General features: G+C 31.2%; 3 protein-coding genes across 9 annotated transcripts; 2 read left to right on the top strand and 1 right to left on the bottom strand.

Annotated features, from left to right (window-relative positions):
• The first annotated feature begins 2,200 nt into the window (after positions 1–2,200).
• On the top strand, positions 2,201–7,891 carry LOC126669899 (3-deoxy-manno-octulosonate cytidylyltransferase, mitochondrial). 5 transcript variants are annotated; one of them, XM_050363540.2, is made up of 11 exons: positions 2,201–2,350; positions 2,450–2,589; positions 3,502–3,802; positions 4,577–4,622; positions 5,605–5,691; positions 5,770–5,894; positions 6,103–6,242; positions 6,325–6,376; positions 6,462–6,572; positions 6,691–6,804; positions 7,787–7,891. In XM_050363540.2, the coding sequence occupies exons 3-10, from the start codon at positions 3,566–3,568 to the stop codon at positions 6,781–6,783; spliced, it is 891 nt and encodes a 296-aa protein (XP_050219497.1). In that variant the 5' UTR covers positions 2,201–2,350; positions 2,450–2,589; positions 3,502–3,565; the 3' UTR covers positions 6,784–6,804; positions 7,787–7,891. The 5 variants fall into 5 exon arrangements, with proteins under 5 accessions (XP_050219497.1, XP_050219498.1, XP_050219495.1 ...); XM_050363541.2 differs by lacking the exon at positions 7,787–7,891 and having other exon boundaries at positions 2,450–2,506; positions 6,691–6,914; XM_050363538.2 differs by lacking the exon at positions 7,787–7,891 and having other exon boundaries at positions 6,691–6,914.
• Positions 7,892–11,803: 3,912 nt separating this feature from the next.
• LOC126667729 (probable receptor-like protein kinase At1g80640) lies at positions 11,804–16,288 on the top strand. Of its 2 annotated transcripts, none has more exons than XM_050360784.2 (10): positions 11,804–12,159; positions 12,583–12,765; positions 12,854–13,104; positions 13,676–13,808; positions 13,920–13,983; positions 14,064–14,160; positions 14,581–14,683; positions 15,482–15,600; positions 15,698–15,787; positions 15,876–16,288. In XM_050360784.2, the coding sequence occupies exons 1-10, from the start codon at positions 12,021–12,023 to the stop codon at positions 16,017–16,019; spliced, it is 1,323 nt and encodes a 440-aa protein (XP_050216741.1). In that variant the 5' UTR covers positions 11,804–12,020; the 3' UTR covers positions 16,020–16,288. The 2 variants fall into 2 exon arrangements, with proteins under 2 accessions (XP_050216741.1, XP_050216742.1); XM_050360785.2 differs by lacking the exon at positions 11,804–12,159 and adding an exon at positions 12,268–12,392.
• A 214-nt stretch (positions 16,289–16,502) lies between these two features.
• On the bottom strand, positions 16,503–19,856 carry LOC126667728 (aspartate aminotransferase, chloroplastic). 2 transcript variants are annotated; one of them, XM_050360782.2, is made up of 12 exons: positions 19,770–19,856; positions 19,545–19,603; positions 19,334–19,414; positions 18,959–19,153; positions 18,835–18,873; positions 18,664–18,753; positions 18,429–18,537; positions 18,239–18,348; positions 17,779–17,922; positions 17,465–17,631; positions 17,107–17,371; positions 16,503–16,853 (listed from the first exon to the last, which is right to left on the bottom strand). In XM_050360782.2, the coding sequence occupies exons 2-12, from the start codon at positions 19,599–19,601 to the stop codon at positions 16,722–16,724; spliced, it is 1,389 nt and encodes a 462-aa protein (XP_050216739.1). In that variant the 5' UTR covers positions 19,602–19,603; positions 19,770–19,856; the 3' UTR covers positions 16,503–16,721. The 2 variants fall into 2 exon arrangements, with proteins under 2 accessions (XP_050216739.1, XP_050216740.1); XM_050360783.2 differs by lacking the exon at positions 19,770–19,856 and having other exon boundaries at positions 19,545–19,750.

Genomic DNA, 19,856 nt, shown 5'->3' with positions numbered 1-19,856 from the left:
ACAGAAGGAGTGTAGACTTTCAAGACTTTAATCTAACAAACAAGTAAAAAAAATAAAACTACGAGAATCTAAACAAAAAGTAATTGAACAATAAAAACAATTGAGACCCTTGATCCGCAAAGATGTTGCCTCTATTTTTTTGGTTTGAGGTCTTCAATTAGTGAGTAGCATAACTCTATTTTTTCTTCTTTCGACTGAAACCGTGAAACCACTCGATTCTAAAATTCCTACTTTTCAAACTTTCACTTAACAAGAATCAAAGAGATGGATTCAATGAAAACATTAACAATCATCAATAAAAAACTTTTAATAAAATAAGTAAGGTAAAAACTTTTAAAAATTCAATTTTAAAGTATTGGACAAACCACTAGTTAATATTGTATATATAGTGTAGCAGTATTGTATATATAGTGTTTTTATGGTGTTTATATAGTGTAAGATTAGTGTATAAGTAGTGTATAAGTAGAGTATATATAGTGTATAAGTAGTGTATTTATGGCCTTATGTAGTGTTTTTTGTGGTTTACACCATGAAATACTGCAAATACACCATAAACACTGTAAATACACCATAAACACTGTAAATGCACCATAAATATACTAAAAACAGTAGAAATACACTATAAATACACCAAAAATACACTAAAACGTAAATATATTATAAAATTACTACAAATGCACCATATATCTATTTTTTCTTTACAAAATCAGTAGCAATAAACAATTTTATGAATAAGAGAAGACAAAATAAATAATTATATGAATAATAGAACAATTTTATAAACAAAAATTATAGATCTACAATAATTTATTTATAAAATATTTAAATCATTACAAAAACCTAAAATATTACACAAATCTAAAAACGAGTCGAAAAATCCATAGCGCGAACGGAAGAGACGAACGAACTAGCGCAAACAGAAAAGACGAACGGAAAAACGACCGGAAACGACGAGAAATCCACCTAGACGAACGAAAGCGCGACCCGAAAGATGAACGGAAAAGACGAACGGAAAAGTAATCAGAGGAGATAAACTGAAAATCAAATGAAAAATAAGAAGAAAAGAAAAGATAACTTTGAGAGAGAATAGATAAAAAAAGGTGGCTATGTAAAAGTTTAATCTAAAATGAGATAACGCTTCTTTATATAGTGGATATTTTTGGTAAATAAGTTAGCTCATTAGGTAATGTAGGATAAGAAGAAAAGATGGGTCAAAATAGTGTAAATACTTTACCCAAAACATGTATTTGAAAAATAATCCCAAAAAAATCAATTTTTTATTAATAAAAAAAGAATGCTTGTGGGGGTAGATCTATATTTTAAAGGGGGATTGGCGAAATAAACTCTAACGTTTCACCTTTTAGCAATTTAAGATTAACGTTTAAAACTTTACGAAACAAATTCCAACCTTTCTAATTTTTGCAAATTGTAGCCCAAGTTCTAATTGCAGCCATTTTGTCATATTTTTATGCCACAATTTGCAAAAATTCAAAACTTTGGGATTTTATTTGCAAAATTTTAAAACGTTGCGATTTGATATACTAATAATACGGCTGCCATATTAGCAAATAATGGGCTTGGGCTACAATATGCAAAAATTAAAAAAATTATGATTTGTTTTGTAAAGTTTTAAAGGTTGAGTTTAAATTGAAAAAAATAAAATAAAACGTTAAGATTTATTTTACCAATATCTCTATTTTTAATAAAATACCATCTAACGCTTATATTATATGAGTTATATTTAAATATACATAATAAAAATTATACAGTTATAAAAAAAGATATAAAAGAGTTGATAGAAGACAAGTTTGAAGGAGGATGTATGAAGCTCTTTTTGAAGGAGGATGTATGAAACTCTTTTTGAAGTGACGATGTGCCACTATATCTAGTTGTGTATATGAGTTGAGTATTAATTTTTTTAAAAAATTGGCTCGTTTATTTCGAGTTGAATTTTAAATCTATATATTAAATATATTTTAAATTTATCAAAAGCTCACAAACTAAACAAGTTTAATAAAATCTCATTTTTATTTAATAAATTTAAATCAAAACTAAATTATCCAATACCTCAATCAAAACTTAAATATTACACTCTTTTATAAATAAATTTAAATGATATATACTATTTATATAAATTAAATATTAAATATCTAAGATAATAATATATAAATATATAAACAAATCGGGATCGTACTTTAATCATTTGTATCGAGCTGAGTTTCAATTAGCTCATAAGCGAAATTGAGCGGCTTACACTCCTAGTCAGATCGCACACTTTCTTTTTATATAAACGTCTCTTTGCTCCCGCTAGTAGAAAAATCTCACACTCTACTCTCCCAGATTTTCCAAGGTATCTAAATCGAACATAATCTATATTTTTTTTTATCAAGATCAGCTATTGATTTTCAATCAGGTAATTTTTGTTTACAATTTGTGCATAACTCTACAGTTTTAGAAGAAAAATGCGAGAGATTCTTCACGTTCAAGGAGGCCAATCACCAATGTGGTAACCATATCGGATCAAAGTTTTCTTTTGTGATGATCAGCTATTGATTTTCGTTTCTTATTATCCGTTGAAGATCTTGAAATGTAAGATCAAAATTAAGTGAGAGAGGGTTTTAGTTTAGTGGAATTTTGTTTGTTGAATCTGAATTTTGAGTTTGATTATAAATGAAATTTTGTTTGTGCATTACCTAAATAGTTAAAATTTACCATCAACGGGCGATAATCTTGTTATAATAGCTTAGTGATTAGTTTACAATTTCAAGCCACTGAAACTGTGAGGTTGGTTTTTGTATATTAAATTAGCTTACTGGAATAATGCAATTAGTATGTAACTGATGTATTGAAACTGAGACTTATAAAACAATGTCAAATCCCTTTTTTAATGCGTTTTGAATTGATTGATTTTGATTGAGTATTACTGTTAACTTTCATTGTAATTATATGCATCATATTACTTGTTTTTGTTTACTTGCTCTTTTTTCATTCTTATAGTTGCAAGTTATTTATAACAATAGAACTTGATGACGGCTATTGGCTGGATTTGTCTTGATATATTCATGTCACATCTGCACTTGTATTTATGTAAAGATTACTTATAACCTCAATTACAAGCTTGAATATTCTGTCTGCTCAAGTTTGAGCTCCAAAACACATGCTTGATGGCCATCTAATTCCACATAAAGAGTCAATTTAAACCCTCTAGTAGTTTCTGTTCAATAGACATATTTCCCAAACTCTAACTCTAGTTTCAAACTTCAAATTTTGGGACCAAGTCAAGTTCATGCCTTATAGTGTTCTGATTTGACTCCACTTAGTTAATTAGCCCATGCTTTAGACTTCTGGTGTTGGAATTTTGGACTTGCTTATTGTAGATTTTTGGGTATGCTTACAAATTGCATAGTTATTTTTTTTCCTAATTAGTTCTGATACGCTTTTTTTTTAATTGTTTTTTTCCCTTTAACTACTAATTATATTTGTTTCTTTGTTTCATTTTAGTATCTAGCCCAGAGAGTCCAGGTTAGATTCCTGAGATAAGGATAAAAAGGAAGATACAAGGCTAATGTCAATCTGCTCATCTGATTCGTCGTCATCATCCGGGTCCTCATCGGCCAAAACATGGATTTTGCATAGTATTGTGGCTGGGGCTGCTATTGCTGTGGCTATTGGTGCTCGAACTTATTTGACTAGATCCAAAAAGTTTCGAAGCCGAGTCATAGGCATCATACCTGCTCGATTTGCTTCCTCTCGATTTCAAGGCAAGCCTCTGGTCCATATCTTGGGGAAACCCATGATCCAGGTATGTGTTTGCTGTGCTTTGAATTTTTCAAATAATTTTGTATGAGTTATATCTAACTTTTGTATGCATAGGCTTGTTTGTTGAAGGTATAATAATCTGATTTTAAATGTGATCTGGATTTTGAACTTAGTTGGACTTTAATTTTTTTGAGAAATGTTAGTTAACATGATTGGTGGTCCATTATCTAAAACACGAGTCAGATCATTAATTGAGATTGAGATGATGCCTTGCGGAAAAAAGATGTAAACCTTCTACTTTTTACCCGGTTTACTTACAAGATCGCTGATAAGCATGTTGTCTCTTAGGGACTATTTAGAAATTTGTATAATAAAAATATCGGGCCAACAGTACTTATTTGAGGTATTTGAACTAAGATTTGAACATATATACTCTTGATCTTTGATGTTTTCTCTACTACTAGGTCAAGTATGATAGCATATTTGATGGAAAATCCTATGCCAAATTGCTTCAAAATTGGAGCCATGGCTTCAAGAAACACACAAGAAGGCGTGTTCATCTTTAGTAACTAAGGCAACTGAATTTCATGATTCCCATTTAGAGGCATTATTTTGTTCATATGATTACAGTAACAGCAACGTGAATGTTAATGTTATACTCGCTGTATTCATGGATCACCCAGACCAATTGCAAGATCTGACTCATAACTGTTCCGATATTGTATGGACTATGGATCATGATAGCAGTTCTCTGTTTAGTGTTTAAGCTGCTTTTGCATTACAAGTTATTTTAACTCATGGTTTTGTTAATGTACAGAGGACTTGGGAAAGGGCCAAACTGGCAACTACTTTGGATAACATAGGTAAATCAAATGACCTGAGCTTCATTTAGTTTTTATATGGAAATGATGCAATAATTTTCTACTTCATATTCACTTGCAAGGCACAATGGCTAAATTGTTTTTTTTGTCTCTGAACTACATTTTTGGGCTGCAGCTAAACTGCTATTGTTGTATTGTTCTTTTACTTCTTTTTTTTTTGTCTCTCTCATTTTATTAATCAAAAGTTTCAATGCTATTCACCTTTTACTCGTTTATAATTACATCATAATGCATCTAATCGGCATGCTCAAAGAAATATGGCTTTGATTTACCTACAAGATTGTTTATGTTTTGGACTTGTTACATTTTTGCTTTGGTGTTTTGTTTATCCATTCTTTAGATAGAGAGAAGAGAGTTGAAGTAATACACATACCTTGAGAATTGAAAATATCACTTTATTTATAAAACAAATCGCTGTTGTCAGCCAGATGAAAAAATGATGGTGCCCTAATCACATAAACTAAGGGTGTCAAACCGGGTTATGACACGCATTCGCCTTGTATGGAAAATTATATGTTAGGATTGAGACTGAATTCCCCCTTCCTCTTTAGCTCTAACTCTAACTCTAATAAAACAATAACTCTAGCAGTCTTAATATCTTGATCAAGCGAATCAAAGATTTTAGTCAGATCAGAGATGGAGAAAACAGCCGAGTTCTTTCATCTTTTCTCCTCGTGTGTTTTATTTAATGTTGAGGTTTTTCACATGTTTATTTTAGCTATTGTAGAGCTTTTAGTGTTATTTTTTCTCGGGGGCCAATGTAAAGGCCATAAAGATTGTCGAGTGAGATTTTGTAATCTGCTCGTGAAACAACTTGGGGCTATCATTTGTAGTACCTGAGTGCATCTTTAATAATATATGTTTATCACTACTCTCTTTTTTGTCTCTGATGTGTATGTGCTTGCACATAAATTTTATCTATACTTTGTATTTTGATCTCATTCATTGTTTGTTGCTGATGCAGTTGTGGCAACAGATGATGAAAGAATTGCAGAATGCTGTCGTGGATTTGGGGCAAGTGTGATAATGACTTCAGAATCTTGTCAAAATGGTAAGTTATTGTCATTGATTAGGTGTATTATAATTTGGTTTAATTTTTTCCGTAGCTATAATTTGCATTAGTGTATAGGTACTGAACGATGCAATGAAGCACTTGGAAAACTAGAAAAGAAATACGATGTGGTTGTCAATATTCAGGGAGATGAGCCTCTCATTGACCCTGAGATAATTGATGGAATTGTCAAAGCACTGCAGGTAAAAATAGTTAGCTTACCTGTCCATTTACTTAATTGCATATAACTATCACGCATTAAACAACTATTTTGCAGACAACCAGCAAATTTTAAACTTAATATTGAACATAGAATTAAAGTATATTTGCTATGAAGTTGTGTTTGAGTTGCTATATTATCTCATTGTAATATTTGTTAACTTGCTTGATGAAATTTACAAATGTGTACAGGCATCCCCAGATGCAGTTTTTAGCACTGCAGTAACATCTTTAAAGCCTGAAGATGCATTTGACCCCAACCGAGTGAAATGTGTGGTGGATAATCTAGGTTATGCTATCTACTTTTCAAGGGGACTTATTCCTTACAATAAGTGAGTTTGATATAAGGGTAGATTTGATGTGTATTTTCTTTTAGTTTTTCTCGTTACTTGCTTATTAGATTTGTTGATACAGATCTGGGAAAGTCAATCCAAATTTTCCATACTTGCTTCATCTTGGAATTCAGGTATGACACATTCGGGTGGTTTTGAGGCTGTGTAGCTTTTGTTTGTCCATTGTCTTATAAGATCATATTATATATGTTTGAACAGAGTTATGATGCAAAGTTTCTAAAGATATATCCAGAGCTTCAGTCTACTCCACTGCAACTAGAAGAGGACCTAGAGCAGCTTAAAGTTCTCGAGAATGGGTATAAAATGAAGGTACTGTAAATTTCACTTACCATTGTGCTTAAGATTAACTTTTTACATACTTTTTTTTTCTTCTCTTGGATGTTGCTATAGAATTGATCAAAAGAGAGAACTCTGTTTGTTATTGCAGGTAATAAAGGTCGATCACGACGCACACGGTGTTGACACTCCAGAGGACATCGAAAAGATTGAAACATTGATGCGTGAGCAGAATGTGATTTAGTTGACACAACTGTTTTGATATGTAAGTTTATTGTATTACTATTATTTATTGGTTTAGGAGAAATGATGAACACTTGAGATCTTCAACATCAAATCATGAATGTTAAGAATTTTTAACTTTGATTGGTTTAACACGAATTTTTAACTTTGATAATTTAAAATACAAATTATCAAAATTTTGTAATTTGAATTATCGATCAATTTTTGATAAAAAATATCGATGTGGACTCCAATATATATATATATATATATAACAATTTCGGTGTCCACATCTATATTTCTTATTGAAAAATTGCTTTGTGTTTTGTATTGCAAAAAAATGATAGTTCGTATTTCAAATTGTCAAAATAAAAAAATCGTGCTAAAATTATTCTTGTATTAATTAGTCAAAAGTTTTTTTTTTCCAATGATATGTTTTCATTGATGATATCAAACAAAAGGGAATGTTCTTTGAAAATGGATTATTGGACAGGTTTGGTAGAAATCATGGAGTTTTTACTAGTATTTGATATTAGGTAATCAAATTTTAATACATGTTATCTTTTGATTCAACTGCCTTACCAGAGCTAAAGAAAGAAAAAAAATCCAACTTTATTAATTATTGATACAAAATTAATTAAGGCATTGCATACATTTTGTATGTCTCAACCATATTAGCTCAACATGTGATTAAAGTGATCAACTATAACAAAATTGTAAAATCTCTTGAAATTGCATTAGTATAATTTTTCAAAAGCGCGATGTCTTTAAGTTATAGCATTTGCAAATTTATGATACGTTAATAATGTATTTAATTCAAATGATTTTCAGACAAAATACAGCACGGATATTTGAAATAATAATAATTATAATTTTAAAAATTCTCTCAGTTTCCTACATAAGTATAGGAAAGGTCAAAATCACAATTTTTTGATTTTAAAATTACTTATTACGTGTGCTGTTCCACACACAAAAAATTGAAGATAGTAATTGCATGTGAAACACATCAAAATTAGCTAGTATAGTTTTGATTCAAGGATCGTCCTCTCCACATGCAACCAGAGACGTTGCACGGTGTCGGTGGAACTCCGGCTTCTGCATTCAGGAGCAGAACTATCAAGAAATTTGGATAGGTTTTAATTCAGGTTAATGTCTGAAATTTTAAAAAATAAAGTAGCATTTATAGTGAATTTAGAATTGTTATGACTGAAAAAAAATTCCGATTCTATCACTAATTTTAGTTTGTAATGTCGACCAATTTAAAATATACAGTGAGAGGATTGCTTTAGATAAAGATTTAAGTAACAATTTGTTCTTTTTAACTTGTAAATGATGATCAATTAGCACATATTTTGAATTTATGATGGATTTAATTATAGATGTTTTTTTATTAGTTAACATTAAATTTATTACCAAAGGTGAGCAACAGTTTTGTGCAACCTATCAACTACTTCTCTTGAAAAATAAAAGTCTTGATAAATTAGACAAAATACTACTCACCATTGGATCATTGACTACATGCTTCACTGACTGGGACCCAACTGATTGTTCAACAGCAGATTGGTATGATGACGATTTTTTTTTTTTAAAAACAGAAATAGAAATTACACTACTGCAGTCAAAGGTATAGAAACAATATATATATATATATATATATATATATATATATATATATATATATATATATATATATATATATATATATATATATATATATATATATATATTACTTTTTATAAATATGTGTAAATCCGCTATTCACGTCATACACACCGTTTACGTTGAATATATCTCCGAATTCGCCAATATGATGGAACGATGCCACAGTCGTTGCTTCTGACACTTCTCTAAATACCTTCAATAAATTTTCAATATGTGCTCCCTCTTATCCACATAAGGGATAGAGCAGGGTTTATTACGAGTAATTGTTTTACTTATCAGTTGTGCCCGTCAGTTTTATAAATAAAATAATGGGCAATATATGTATTTGTATCCTTGATTCTAAAATTAAGTAAGCTTTCTACGTTTTAAGAGGTTTAAATACGTTCCTAGCGTCCTAAAAAAATGATCGACTAAACTTTCTGATTTTGACAATCAGATTTCCAACGTCTCATTTATGCATCAAAATGGGGGTTATGTTGTCCACTTTTTGAGATGTTAAAGGCATATTTGAACTAGTCCGAACGATAAGGGTTTATTTGATATAGAGTCAAACCGTAAGAGCATATAAATGACTCTTTTTTCCTAAAATAATACTCCATCCGTCTTAAATTGATAGGCAGTTTAGGACAAATACAAGTATTAAATTTTTTAGTAAATTTAAATAAAATGAGTAATTTCATAAAAACATATCACACTTAACCTTATTTAATTAGTGTTTTTTTTTATCAAAGCTAGAACGTATTGATGAAGACAAATATACAAATTATGAAAGTCATATTACAAAGAGCTCAAAATGATCTTCTAAATTTGAACAACCAATTACTAAACAACAATCCAAGTTAAGAAAAAAATAATCGAAAAATAAAGAAAAATCTATGATATGGATCCCGTAAACTTAACACAACGTCGTAGAACTATATTCCCGTTGAGCGGGGTATTTAAATAATTCTTCTTTCGATTTGCCAAGAAACCTGTTATTAGTCTTAATGGTGTTTGTTCTCTTTTTAATGTAATATAGTATAATCAAGGAGGGTATCTGTGCAATTTTATCATTTAAGCAACAAATGACTGTCTATAATTTAAGATAAAGAAAAACAAAATAGTGCCTATTAATTTGGAACGGAGTGAGTACTACATTAGAGTATTATAATCACTTTTACACAATTTTGATTGTGTAAAAATATATGTACGTTTTATTTGAATTATAAAATACAAATATAAATTTATTTTTTTACTTGAATAATTAATTTGAGATTTTTTTTACTATTTTTTTTATTTTTTTAATTATCATTTCATTCGATATAAAAATTAATAATAACTTAAATTTTTGTTCTACAAAATAATTAGTTCAGAAATATATAAATAATAAAATATTGAATAGTTAGATAATTAAATTAAGGGTTAATTACATATAAAAGCACTACCTTTACACGAAATTGCAAAAATAACACGACCTTTAAAACGTGGCAATTCAGGGCACCGCCTTTCATTTCTTGTCAAAAACAACATGTGCATATTTTTAGTGGCGTTTTTGCTGACGTGACATGACACATGACAATTTCATTGGGTGTCCAAGTTAGCAAAATTTTATTTAAAAACGTGTCCATGTTGTTTTTGAAAAGAAATGAAAGGTGATGACATGAATTGACACGTTTTAAAGGTCGTGTTATTTTTGAGAATTCGTGTAAAGTTGATGATTTTATATGTAATTAACCCTTAAATTAATGATGTAAATAAAAGTTAATAAAATCTAGTTTTTTACTTTTAAGTTCCAGTTTATCGAAACTTAACTTCATTTATATTTTATAGATCGAAGATAGTAATAAACAATTTCCTATATTGTATTGGTTTGTTATAAAAATGATACTACAGTACAACATATAATTTCACATGTAATATATTATGATAGGACCAACATGGCGGGGTCTGATCAATAGTCTAATTGGTTCTGTTAATTTTGTTTTTGAAGTGCTAATCTCACTCGATAATCTAATGACTGTGACCTGTTTTGAACTGCTTACTCTCAATCACACTATATACCTAACACGTGACATTTTTCATTTTCAATTTCCCCATTTAGAGATCTTTTTGGTTGTCTAATTATTGATTTTGAAGCTATAATGTGAGAATTATTGTGAAAATGACAAGTTTAGAAGAAATTAGGGCAATGTTTTTTCAATAATTGGTTGCAGTCGGTGGCATAAAACCCCATTTGGGTCTTCCTTTCATCTTAATAAATAGAAATGCATCTTTTTTTCTCAAAGAAATGCATCTTAATTGCTATTTTTGTAGTTGAAGATATTGGATTAGGATTCCTCCAAATTAATTTTAAATTTGAGGAAATTATGTTCACGAATTACACCGTTTATTGTAAAATGAACGGTGTAGATTAATTTAATTAAAATTATACTTTATTAATTTACATTATTCATTAAACAGTATAGATTGTGAACATCCTTCAAATTCATTTGAATTTGAGGGAATTACAATCCGAAAATATTCACTTTAAGGCTAAGCTAGTTCCACTTGTTTTTAGGGGGAAAAATAGACATTTATTAAAATAAAAAATACGTTTACAAACATCAGAATTTATGTGACTATTTACAAAAAATAATTATGTCATTATACAACATATTTTTTTATTATCGATAATTTTTTTATTTAATTAATCAATACAAATTTAAAATATATGTAACTATAAGAAATATTTTACATGTTAACGCAACATATTTGTTGCATTAGATTTTAATATAACACACCCATAAAATATTTAAAGTTGAAACCACACAAATAATTTATCTAGAATCAAATCAAAATTTGAATGTTTTCAAAATCAGACGAATTGAATGTGAATTTATTTCAATCAAATTAAATAAGTCGAGTCATTTGGTTTTTCAGCATGATTTGTACTAAACTTTAATTGAATATCATTATGTCTAAAATCAAACTGAATCAAAAATCTAAATTTTTTCATATTATCAAACCGAATTAACCTGATTAATTAGTTAAACTCCGTTATTCAATTTGATTCGGTTTTACACATCCCTACGAACAAACTAGTAATTCAATGATGTAGTTTTATTGCAATTTTTCTTTCAAGAAAAGATTCATGATGGAGCCATGAATGTGAAATCTCATAATCTTTCAAAACAAAAAAAAGAAAATCACTTCAATTCAAAAAACTTAGTGATGAGAAGAAAGCAGCTGGCTTTCACAATTCACAGTTTTTTTCTTTCTTACATAAATTTTATTTTCAAAATACAATAAGACCACATGATTGGTATGAACTTGTCCCCACTCCAACACTTAAATTAACTTTTCTCTTTGCCTTTTGCAGTCTTAAAATATTCAAATCAGTTAAAAAGCTCCCTTTTCTTTCTTTTAAACAAAGACAAAACATTCAAAAAAAAAACACAACTACTCCAAGAACTACAAAAGATCCCAAAAAAAACAAAAAACTTTAACCATCTTAAAATCCCATAATGCTTCATGGGGTTTTCAAGATTTTGATTATCTCTAACTTTTCTTGATCCCACAAATTTCATAATGTGTTTACTTTTTTCAAATTGTTAACACAAACAAACAAACAAACAAACAATGGAGCTTCTTTGCATATATTTACCTTCTTTAATTTTTCACTTCTCTTTAGCATTTGCTACTGTTTTAGAAGACCGCCCTTTTGTTTCTCCACCATCTTCTTCTCCAGTCTCTGCTTCCATGGCCGCCTTCTCTCCAGGTACTATTTGCTTCTCTCTCTTCTTTTCAGTTCACACAAATTTTGCATCCTTTTGAGTTGGCCAATGACAAGGCATCTAGGTAGCACGGTTACGGATACGGAAATATGAGACACTCGGAGGAAGAACACGGCGAAACAGTGTTATTTTAAGGTTTTAAAAATGAAATTTCGTGTCCGGAATGTCAAATGTCCAAAATATTTCCGTTGAGTGAATGAATTATCCGTGCTACCTAGTAAGGCATTAACTTTTCTAATATGACTATCAAATGCAAAAGTAATAGTTTAATTGTTGATAAAGATGTTACCTTTTTGATTTGTTTGCTCTATATATGGTAGAATGTCAAAATAATTACTTTTGGGATTCTATTATTTTTTGAAAAAGATTTTATCTTTAGCTTGATTTTATGGCTTTATCATTACCAGGAGTTCAATTGCAACTGGGAATGGAAGAAGATGACCACCATAAAATGAAGTTAGACAAAAAAGTAGCCATTTTGCTTATTGTTGCTTGTGGAATTTTTGCCTTAATTGTCCTCTCTTCTATATTTGGTTGCTGCATTTATTTTTGGAGATTCTCTCAAAGAAAGAAAAATGCACATGCCTCAGGTACTCTTATTTTTCATGAACTCTCAATTTGCTAATTTTATGTTCAAATTTGGCTAATGGTTGGTTTTGGTTACTGAATGTTTTGTAGATAATGAGAAAGGGCTAACATTAACACCATTCTTGGGTAAATTTAGTTCACTGAGGATAATTAGTAACAGAGGATCTGCTCCTTTCATTGATTATAAGGTGCTAGAGAAAGGAACAAAAAGTTTTGGAGATGAAAATTTATTGGGTATTGGTGGATTTGGATATGTTTATAAAGCTGTTTTGGAAAATGATAAGCATGTTGCAGTCAAGAAACTAGACTGTGTAGGTGATGATGCACATAGAGAATTTGAGGTATTTTCAGTTTGTCAATGTTGAATTGCTCATTGTTTTTGCTTTGCTTTGATTATAGATAGGTGTGTAAAGAAGTTGAGCTACTTGTGAGTTACTCGAGATCACTCCGAAAAAAACTCAAATCGACTCGAAAAATTTGAGTCAAAGTCGAGCTACTTGAGTCTAATCTCGAGCCGAGCTTTGAATACCAGATAAAGAGACTCGTTTTGCTTCCGAGTCTAAACGAATATCTTATATATATATAAGTATTTTCCTACTACATTGACTTTTTACACTTTATGAATATATATCATTTTAATTTGTTGGATTCTATATTTAACATGGTGAAAAAAGATCTAATCTATTCTATAATTTGTCCTTAATTGAACTCGAATTTGATCGAGTTCAGCTCGGATAGCTTGAATGTTGTTCGAACTTGAACCCGAATTTGAGAATGTAAACTCATTTGAATTCACTTGTATAACACATTCGAGCTTGGTATAATTCAGGCTCGGCTCAGCTTCTTCACACCCCTACTTATAATTAGCTCATTTATTTCATTTTGGTGTTGATTTATTGGTTGGAATGGCAGAATGAGGTGGAATTACTAAGCAAAATGAATCATCCAAACATTATTTCCCTTATGGGTTATAGTGTACATGAAGAGATGGGTTTCATTGTTTATGAATTGATGCCAAATGGGTCCCTTGAAGACCTTCTGCATGGTGATACATTTTCCTCATTTTACTCTTCACTTTATTGGAAATTGATTTATAGTAGATTAAGTTATATATTTTTTGAAAATTTAATTTTTTTGTTGATTTGAAAATGAATAGGACCCTCTGGTGGATCTTCATTAAGCTGGCATATGAGGCTAAAAATTGCTCTTGATACTGCAAGGTGAGCTTATTTGCCAATAATTTAATTTCTTGGGATTGTTAATTATTTGTACTTATTAAGTTTCTTTTACTGCTGACCAGAGGATTAGAATATCTTCATGAATTTTGTAAACCAGCAGTGATACATAGAGATCTGAAATCTTCTAATATACTCTTAGATTCCAACTTCAATGCCAAGGTAAAAAAGAATCTGAAATCATCTATTGATGTACTTATGTCTCTAATCCTCATAATTTAAATAATATTTATTTATAATATAAATTCACGAACTATACACGTTTTTACAATTTAGTCACGTTTCATAGAAGTTGGTAACTATATACATCAACTACCATTTTTTAGCAAATCGATATATTGATCTGGTGAAAATTGTTAAAAATGCACCGTTTTAAAAATTTGGTTCCCGTCATCAATCTTCACCAAATTTTCAATTGGTGTCTCAGTTTACCAAGAAGAAGTTATTGGTATATTAAATTGCAAAAACGTGTATAGTTCGTGGCTTTATATGTGAATAACCCTACAAATAGTATCACATGATTTTAATTCACATCAATTTTGATCCTTCAAGTTCACTCTCTAGCTCATTATCCTGTTTCAGCTATCAGACTTTGGTCTCGCTGTAGCCGATAACTCACATAACCGGAGCAAGCTGAAGCTTTCAGGCACAGTTGGTTATGTAGCTCCAGAGTATATGTTGGATGGTATGCTGATGATAATATTGTTAACTTTTCATTAATAGATATATAACTTGGGTAGAACGTTACTAATTGACTATAAGATATAAAATATACTTATGTTAACCTAACCAGATGCCACAAAATATTAATTTAAGACTCTTTGTGACTTGCATAATTGCATTATTTAATGAGATGATGGGAGCTTAGACAATAATATAACTAGTGTTCCCTAGTTCACATGCATTGCCACTGCCTAGCATATGCACATAAATCTTGATCAGGACTGTGCAAACGGGTTTTCGGTTTGGTGAAAGTAACAATGTCCAAACCGATCAGTATTTTAAGAAATTAAAAATCAAACCAAATCTTGGGATAAAATTTGGTTCGGTTCGGTTTTACCGAAATAGAAAAACAATTATTATTTTTAAAATTTAAAGATTAAAAAAATTAGAGAAAAAAATAATAAAAGATATCAAAGTTAGAAATCAAACCTAAGTTAAATTACTATGTATTATTCATTTTAGCATTTTAAAACATAAGGAAATAGTATTATTTTTTTGTAAAATAATGGTATTTTTATAGAAACTGTGATATATTTTTATAGTTTGATTTTTTTTTTTTGGTTTTTTAGATTTTTAAAATTTTAAATTGAACCAACCCAATTTTTAATAAAATTTATAATATACAAACCCGAACCAACCATTTTTTTTAGTTTGATGTTTCCAGTTAATTCGGTTTGGTGGGCCCTCCTAATCAAAGATAATAATATTACATTGAATTGAATGAATTATTTTAATCTTTTATTTTGGTAAAATAATGTAGGGGAGCTGACGGAAAAGAGCGATGTCTATGCTTTCGGGGTGGTGCTTTTGGAGCTTCTACTAGGACGGCGGCCTGTGGAAAAATTGGCACCAGCTCATTGCCAATCTATTGTAACATGGGTATTATGTGCATTCTTCTCTAGCATGACTTTGTTTTGGTATCATTCCGAATTTAAATTCATGATAATTAATGGTTAGATGATGTTCTTAAATGCAGGCCATGCCTCAGCTAACTAACAGAGCCTCACTTCCAAACATTGTGGATCCCATGATCAAGGATACTGTCGACGAAAAATACTTGTTCCAGGTTCGTGATCGAATCGAACTTGGTGAATGTCTTAAATATAGTAACTTGTTTTGGGGATGATTGTGGTAAAGAAATGAAACCTGTGCAGGTTGCTGCGGTGGCTGTGTTATGTGTTCAACCGGAACCGACATACCGTCCTCTAATAACAGATGTTGTGTATTCTCTTATTCCGTTGATTCCTCTCGAGCTTGGAGGAACCCTAAGACTCAACACTCAGCCTGCACCTATCTGAGCGGCTAAACATCAAGAAGACGGGTTCTGTTATGATGCACATCATCTTTTAGAGTTTTGGTTATTTAGATTGAAGATGGTTTATCCAGGTGAACCAAAGATCATTGGAATTTTGTTCAGCATTTGTAAATTCAATATTTAATCAAATATAGCATTCTCACATTTCATGTCCACTTCCCAAAGTGCAAATAATAACTTGCATACACTAGAATTTTCTTGTGGGATATTTTTATTGAGGCATTATTTGCAAATAAAAGTTAACTTTTCACATTTTTAGCAATTTAAATACGATATTTAAAGGTTAGTACCCCACAGCCTCACCTCTCAGTGTTTGGCATATTTAATCCAAAAGCATTTTTCCCTCATAAAACAACGGCGCCTCGACAGAAACAAATTGATGCCAACTTATGACAAAAATACTAAATAATATTAAAGGGGGAGTTGTAGGTCGCCATCTTTCAAATGTCGTGCTTAAATATCTAAATGGGTGAGAAGTTGAGCTTTTAATTGCAAATAACCCTTTTATCAACCTGTAAGTGTAAGGCACTGTTGGGTAGTTAAAACTTCAGTACAAGCGTTTTCCGAAGACATTGCAGCTTCAAATTTATTACAAGATTCTAAAATCAAGTCAAACATTGAACTCACCAAAAAATTTCAATGATTTGCTTCTACTATGAAGTATATCTTAAGCTCCATCATCGATTCAGCTGACATTGTGGTATGAGTCAATAATAGCATCTGCAAGGTATTCACATTTCGCCAGAGATAATCCAGCCAGAGATATTCTTCCGTCTTTTGTCATGTAAATATGCCACTTATCTGTCATATTATCACTCTGTATACAGAAATTGTATTATAAAAACTATCAGAGGAAACAAAAGACACATAGTTCACAAAGACATGCACAAAGTCATTTGAAACCAGTGGCATCCGATGCCACGTAAAACATATCAATTGCATCAATTTGACACGAAGCGATGTGTTATAAATTCCCTTTAAAAATCGTAGAGTAGATGACATGTTGCAAAAAAACGACTATATAACTTATGCAAGCGATAAGATATGAGGTCAAAATCCACGGAAATTACCTGAGTTTTGTTTAAGCCGGTGAACGAGAACATGCCGATCTGCTTGAGTATAAAAGACCAATCTTTGCCACTCTTATCTTTTGCACAAAGACTATCGTATAGTTTCTGCCTCACTCCTTTAATTCTTCCAGCCATCATTTCCATCTCATCTTTCCATTCGTTGAAGAGAGTCGGATCCCCAACAACATTTGCAACTATTCTAGCCCCATGAACTGGAGGATTTGAGTACATTGGCCGTGCAAGCCTTTTCAGTTGGCTCTTGACCCTGAAAATTATTATTGTTTTGCAATAAAATCACATAAGCAAAAATATTGATGCAAGAGGATGATATCCCAAACTCAAGTAGAATCTATTGCACCTAGTTGCAGCATCTGCTGATGAACAGACCACATTGATTGCTCCAATCCTTTCCGCATATAGACCCAAATTTTTGCTGTATGATTGAGCAACCAGAAGCTCCATCCCACGTGCAGCAAACAGCCTAACTGATCCTGCATCAGCATCAAGACTTCCACTAGCAAATCCCTGAAAAACGTTGATCAGTTGGGTTTAACTGTCATTACAAATAATGTAAGAAAAAAATGGTAAATGAAGTGAAACAATTAATACACCTAATACACACGCAAAGCACATTCATCATGACAATAACCAACAAAATTCTGCAACATGCACCTGGTATGCCACGTCGAAAAATGGAATGTGGTTCTTCTCTTGAATGACATCAGCAATCTTTTCCCACTGTTCAGGGGTTGGATCTATACCGGTTGGGTTGTGAGCACAGCCATGAAGCAAAATAAATGATCCTTCTGGGGCTGCCTGTAATAAATCAAATGCATGAATTAGAGACATTATTGATTCTAAAGCTGAAATTACGGACCAACGACTGAGACAAAAGCAAAAATCAAAATAACCATATATCGCAAATCATTAAACTAAGTTCCTTAATTATTTAAACAAACCATAGATGATACTTGTATGCAACTAGGATTTTATTAACATTTTATCATTTTTCACTTTAATTTCTATATTTACAGCAGCAGGACAATGAACTACAAACAAGCACTGGTAGTGCATTAAACAGTCTCATGACCATCCTTCAAAACTAAGTCAGGAGTATCAGCATTAGACCAACCTTTATGTCTGATATCATCCCCTCGAAATCCAAACCAACAGTCCTGGGATCGTAGTATCGATATTCAGACCATGGGACTTTAGCATCATTGAAAATATTCTTGTGATTACCTGCAAAATAATAAATAAGTCCTACTAACCTTTATGCATATGACACAAAAAAGAAGGTACAAGTGAGTAATATTACACACCCCAAGTTGGAGATGATATCAGAACTTTTGCCCCAGGAAAATATCGCTCAATGAGAGCTGCAGCTAATCTAAGAGAACCAGTGCCTGAAAGACCTTGGACTGTTGCAACCTGATAATTATTCGCCAAGTTAGAAAATCAAATAAGAAATAAAAATAATCTATCAATAAAAACTTCATGGTAGGGAATGCAAATGAGTATCTTCCATAAAATACAAAATCTTATACATTGACATACTCTTTGTTGATTTATCACTGGGTTATCAGCTCCGAACAATAGCTCTGCAGTAGCCTTGTTGAATGCAGCCAGACCTTCAATTGCGAGGTACTAGATATCGTAACCAATATGAGAAAAGTTAGACCTACGTGTTTTAAAGCTATTAGCCACAAATGTAAGACAATTAGATACCTCTTTGTTATCACCTCTCTCGAGCATAAGGTTCTCGGCCTAAGAAATGACAAAAAAAAACACCTCAGAGAAATGAATTAAAAAAGGAAACAAGTAGCAAACTGAAACGAAAAAGAAATCAAACCTTCTTAACAACATTAAGCACATACGGCTGTAGCTCTTCAGTTCGGTAAGCCCCAACTCCAAGATTGAGCTTCTTCGCATCATTATCAGCTCTAAAAGCTTCTGATACTCCAAGAATTGGATCAGGGGGCGCCATTGTTATACCCTCAAAACGCGAAACATTGACAGCAGCAGTCATAGTAATCCTCCCGGAAGACTGCGGAATTAAATGAAACAAAAAAGAAGAAAAAACTCAGATCAATTACACTGATCTACACTTCATCCAAACACTTCAAAACATTACAAATGTCATAAACAAAGAATGCAAAACTATCATTTAAACAATAATGCAGAAATACTAATGGGAAAAAGTTAAAAACTTCAAGATTAACCATACCTGGGTCCTGATGAAAGGATTAATCTTCTTCTTAGTATTAAACCGAGCACCAACATTGCCATTACCAAGCCTAATCTTCCCCTATACAGAAAATTACACTAATTAGCTGTGATCAGCAGAAAAAGCTACACTAATCTTGAAAGATAAACAGAATCATGATAAAAGAAAATAGAGGGGAAGAAATGAAATTGATAATACTAAAACTAATTACCTTAGAAGAAATTGGAGTAACAGTAGTAGCTAAAGAAAGCATTGAAGAGGAACCCATATCTAAAATCAAGAAAAATTACAAAATTCAAACGAATTAGATTAAAACTGATCTAAAAAGTAAAGAACTTGTGATTTTGTGGAGTGGCGATAAGAGCGAGGAAAATGAGAAAAAAAGATCGGGAACTGGGGCGATGAGTTCAATTAAAACAAGCCGAATGTTGGTTACCTGATGCTTATAGCTAACTGATTTCCTTAATTACTCGCAGTCTTTTTGAATCGAACTCTTACGTGTTGTGTTTTTTGTTCTGTTGGC

This window comes from Mercurialis annua, linkage group LG2, assembly GCF_937616625.2.
Source record: "Mercurialis annua linkage group LG2, ddMerAnnu1.2, whole genome shotgun sequence".
NCBI lineage: Eukaryota > Viridiplantae > Streptophyta > Magnoliopsida > Malpighiales > Euphorbiaceae > Mercurialis > Mercurialis annua.
The sequence above is the reverse complement of the archived record's forward strand: the minus strand, read 5'-3'. Positions and strand labels throughout refer to the sequence as shown.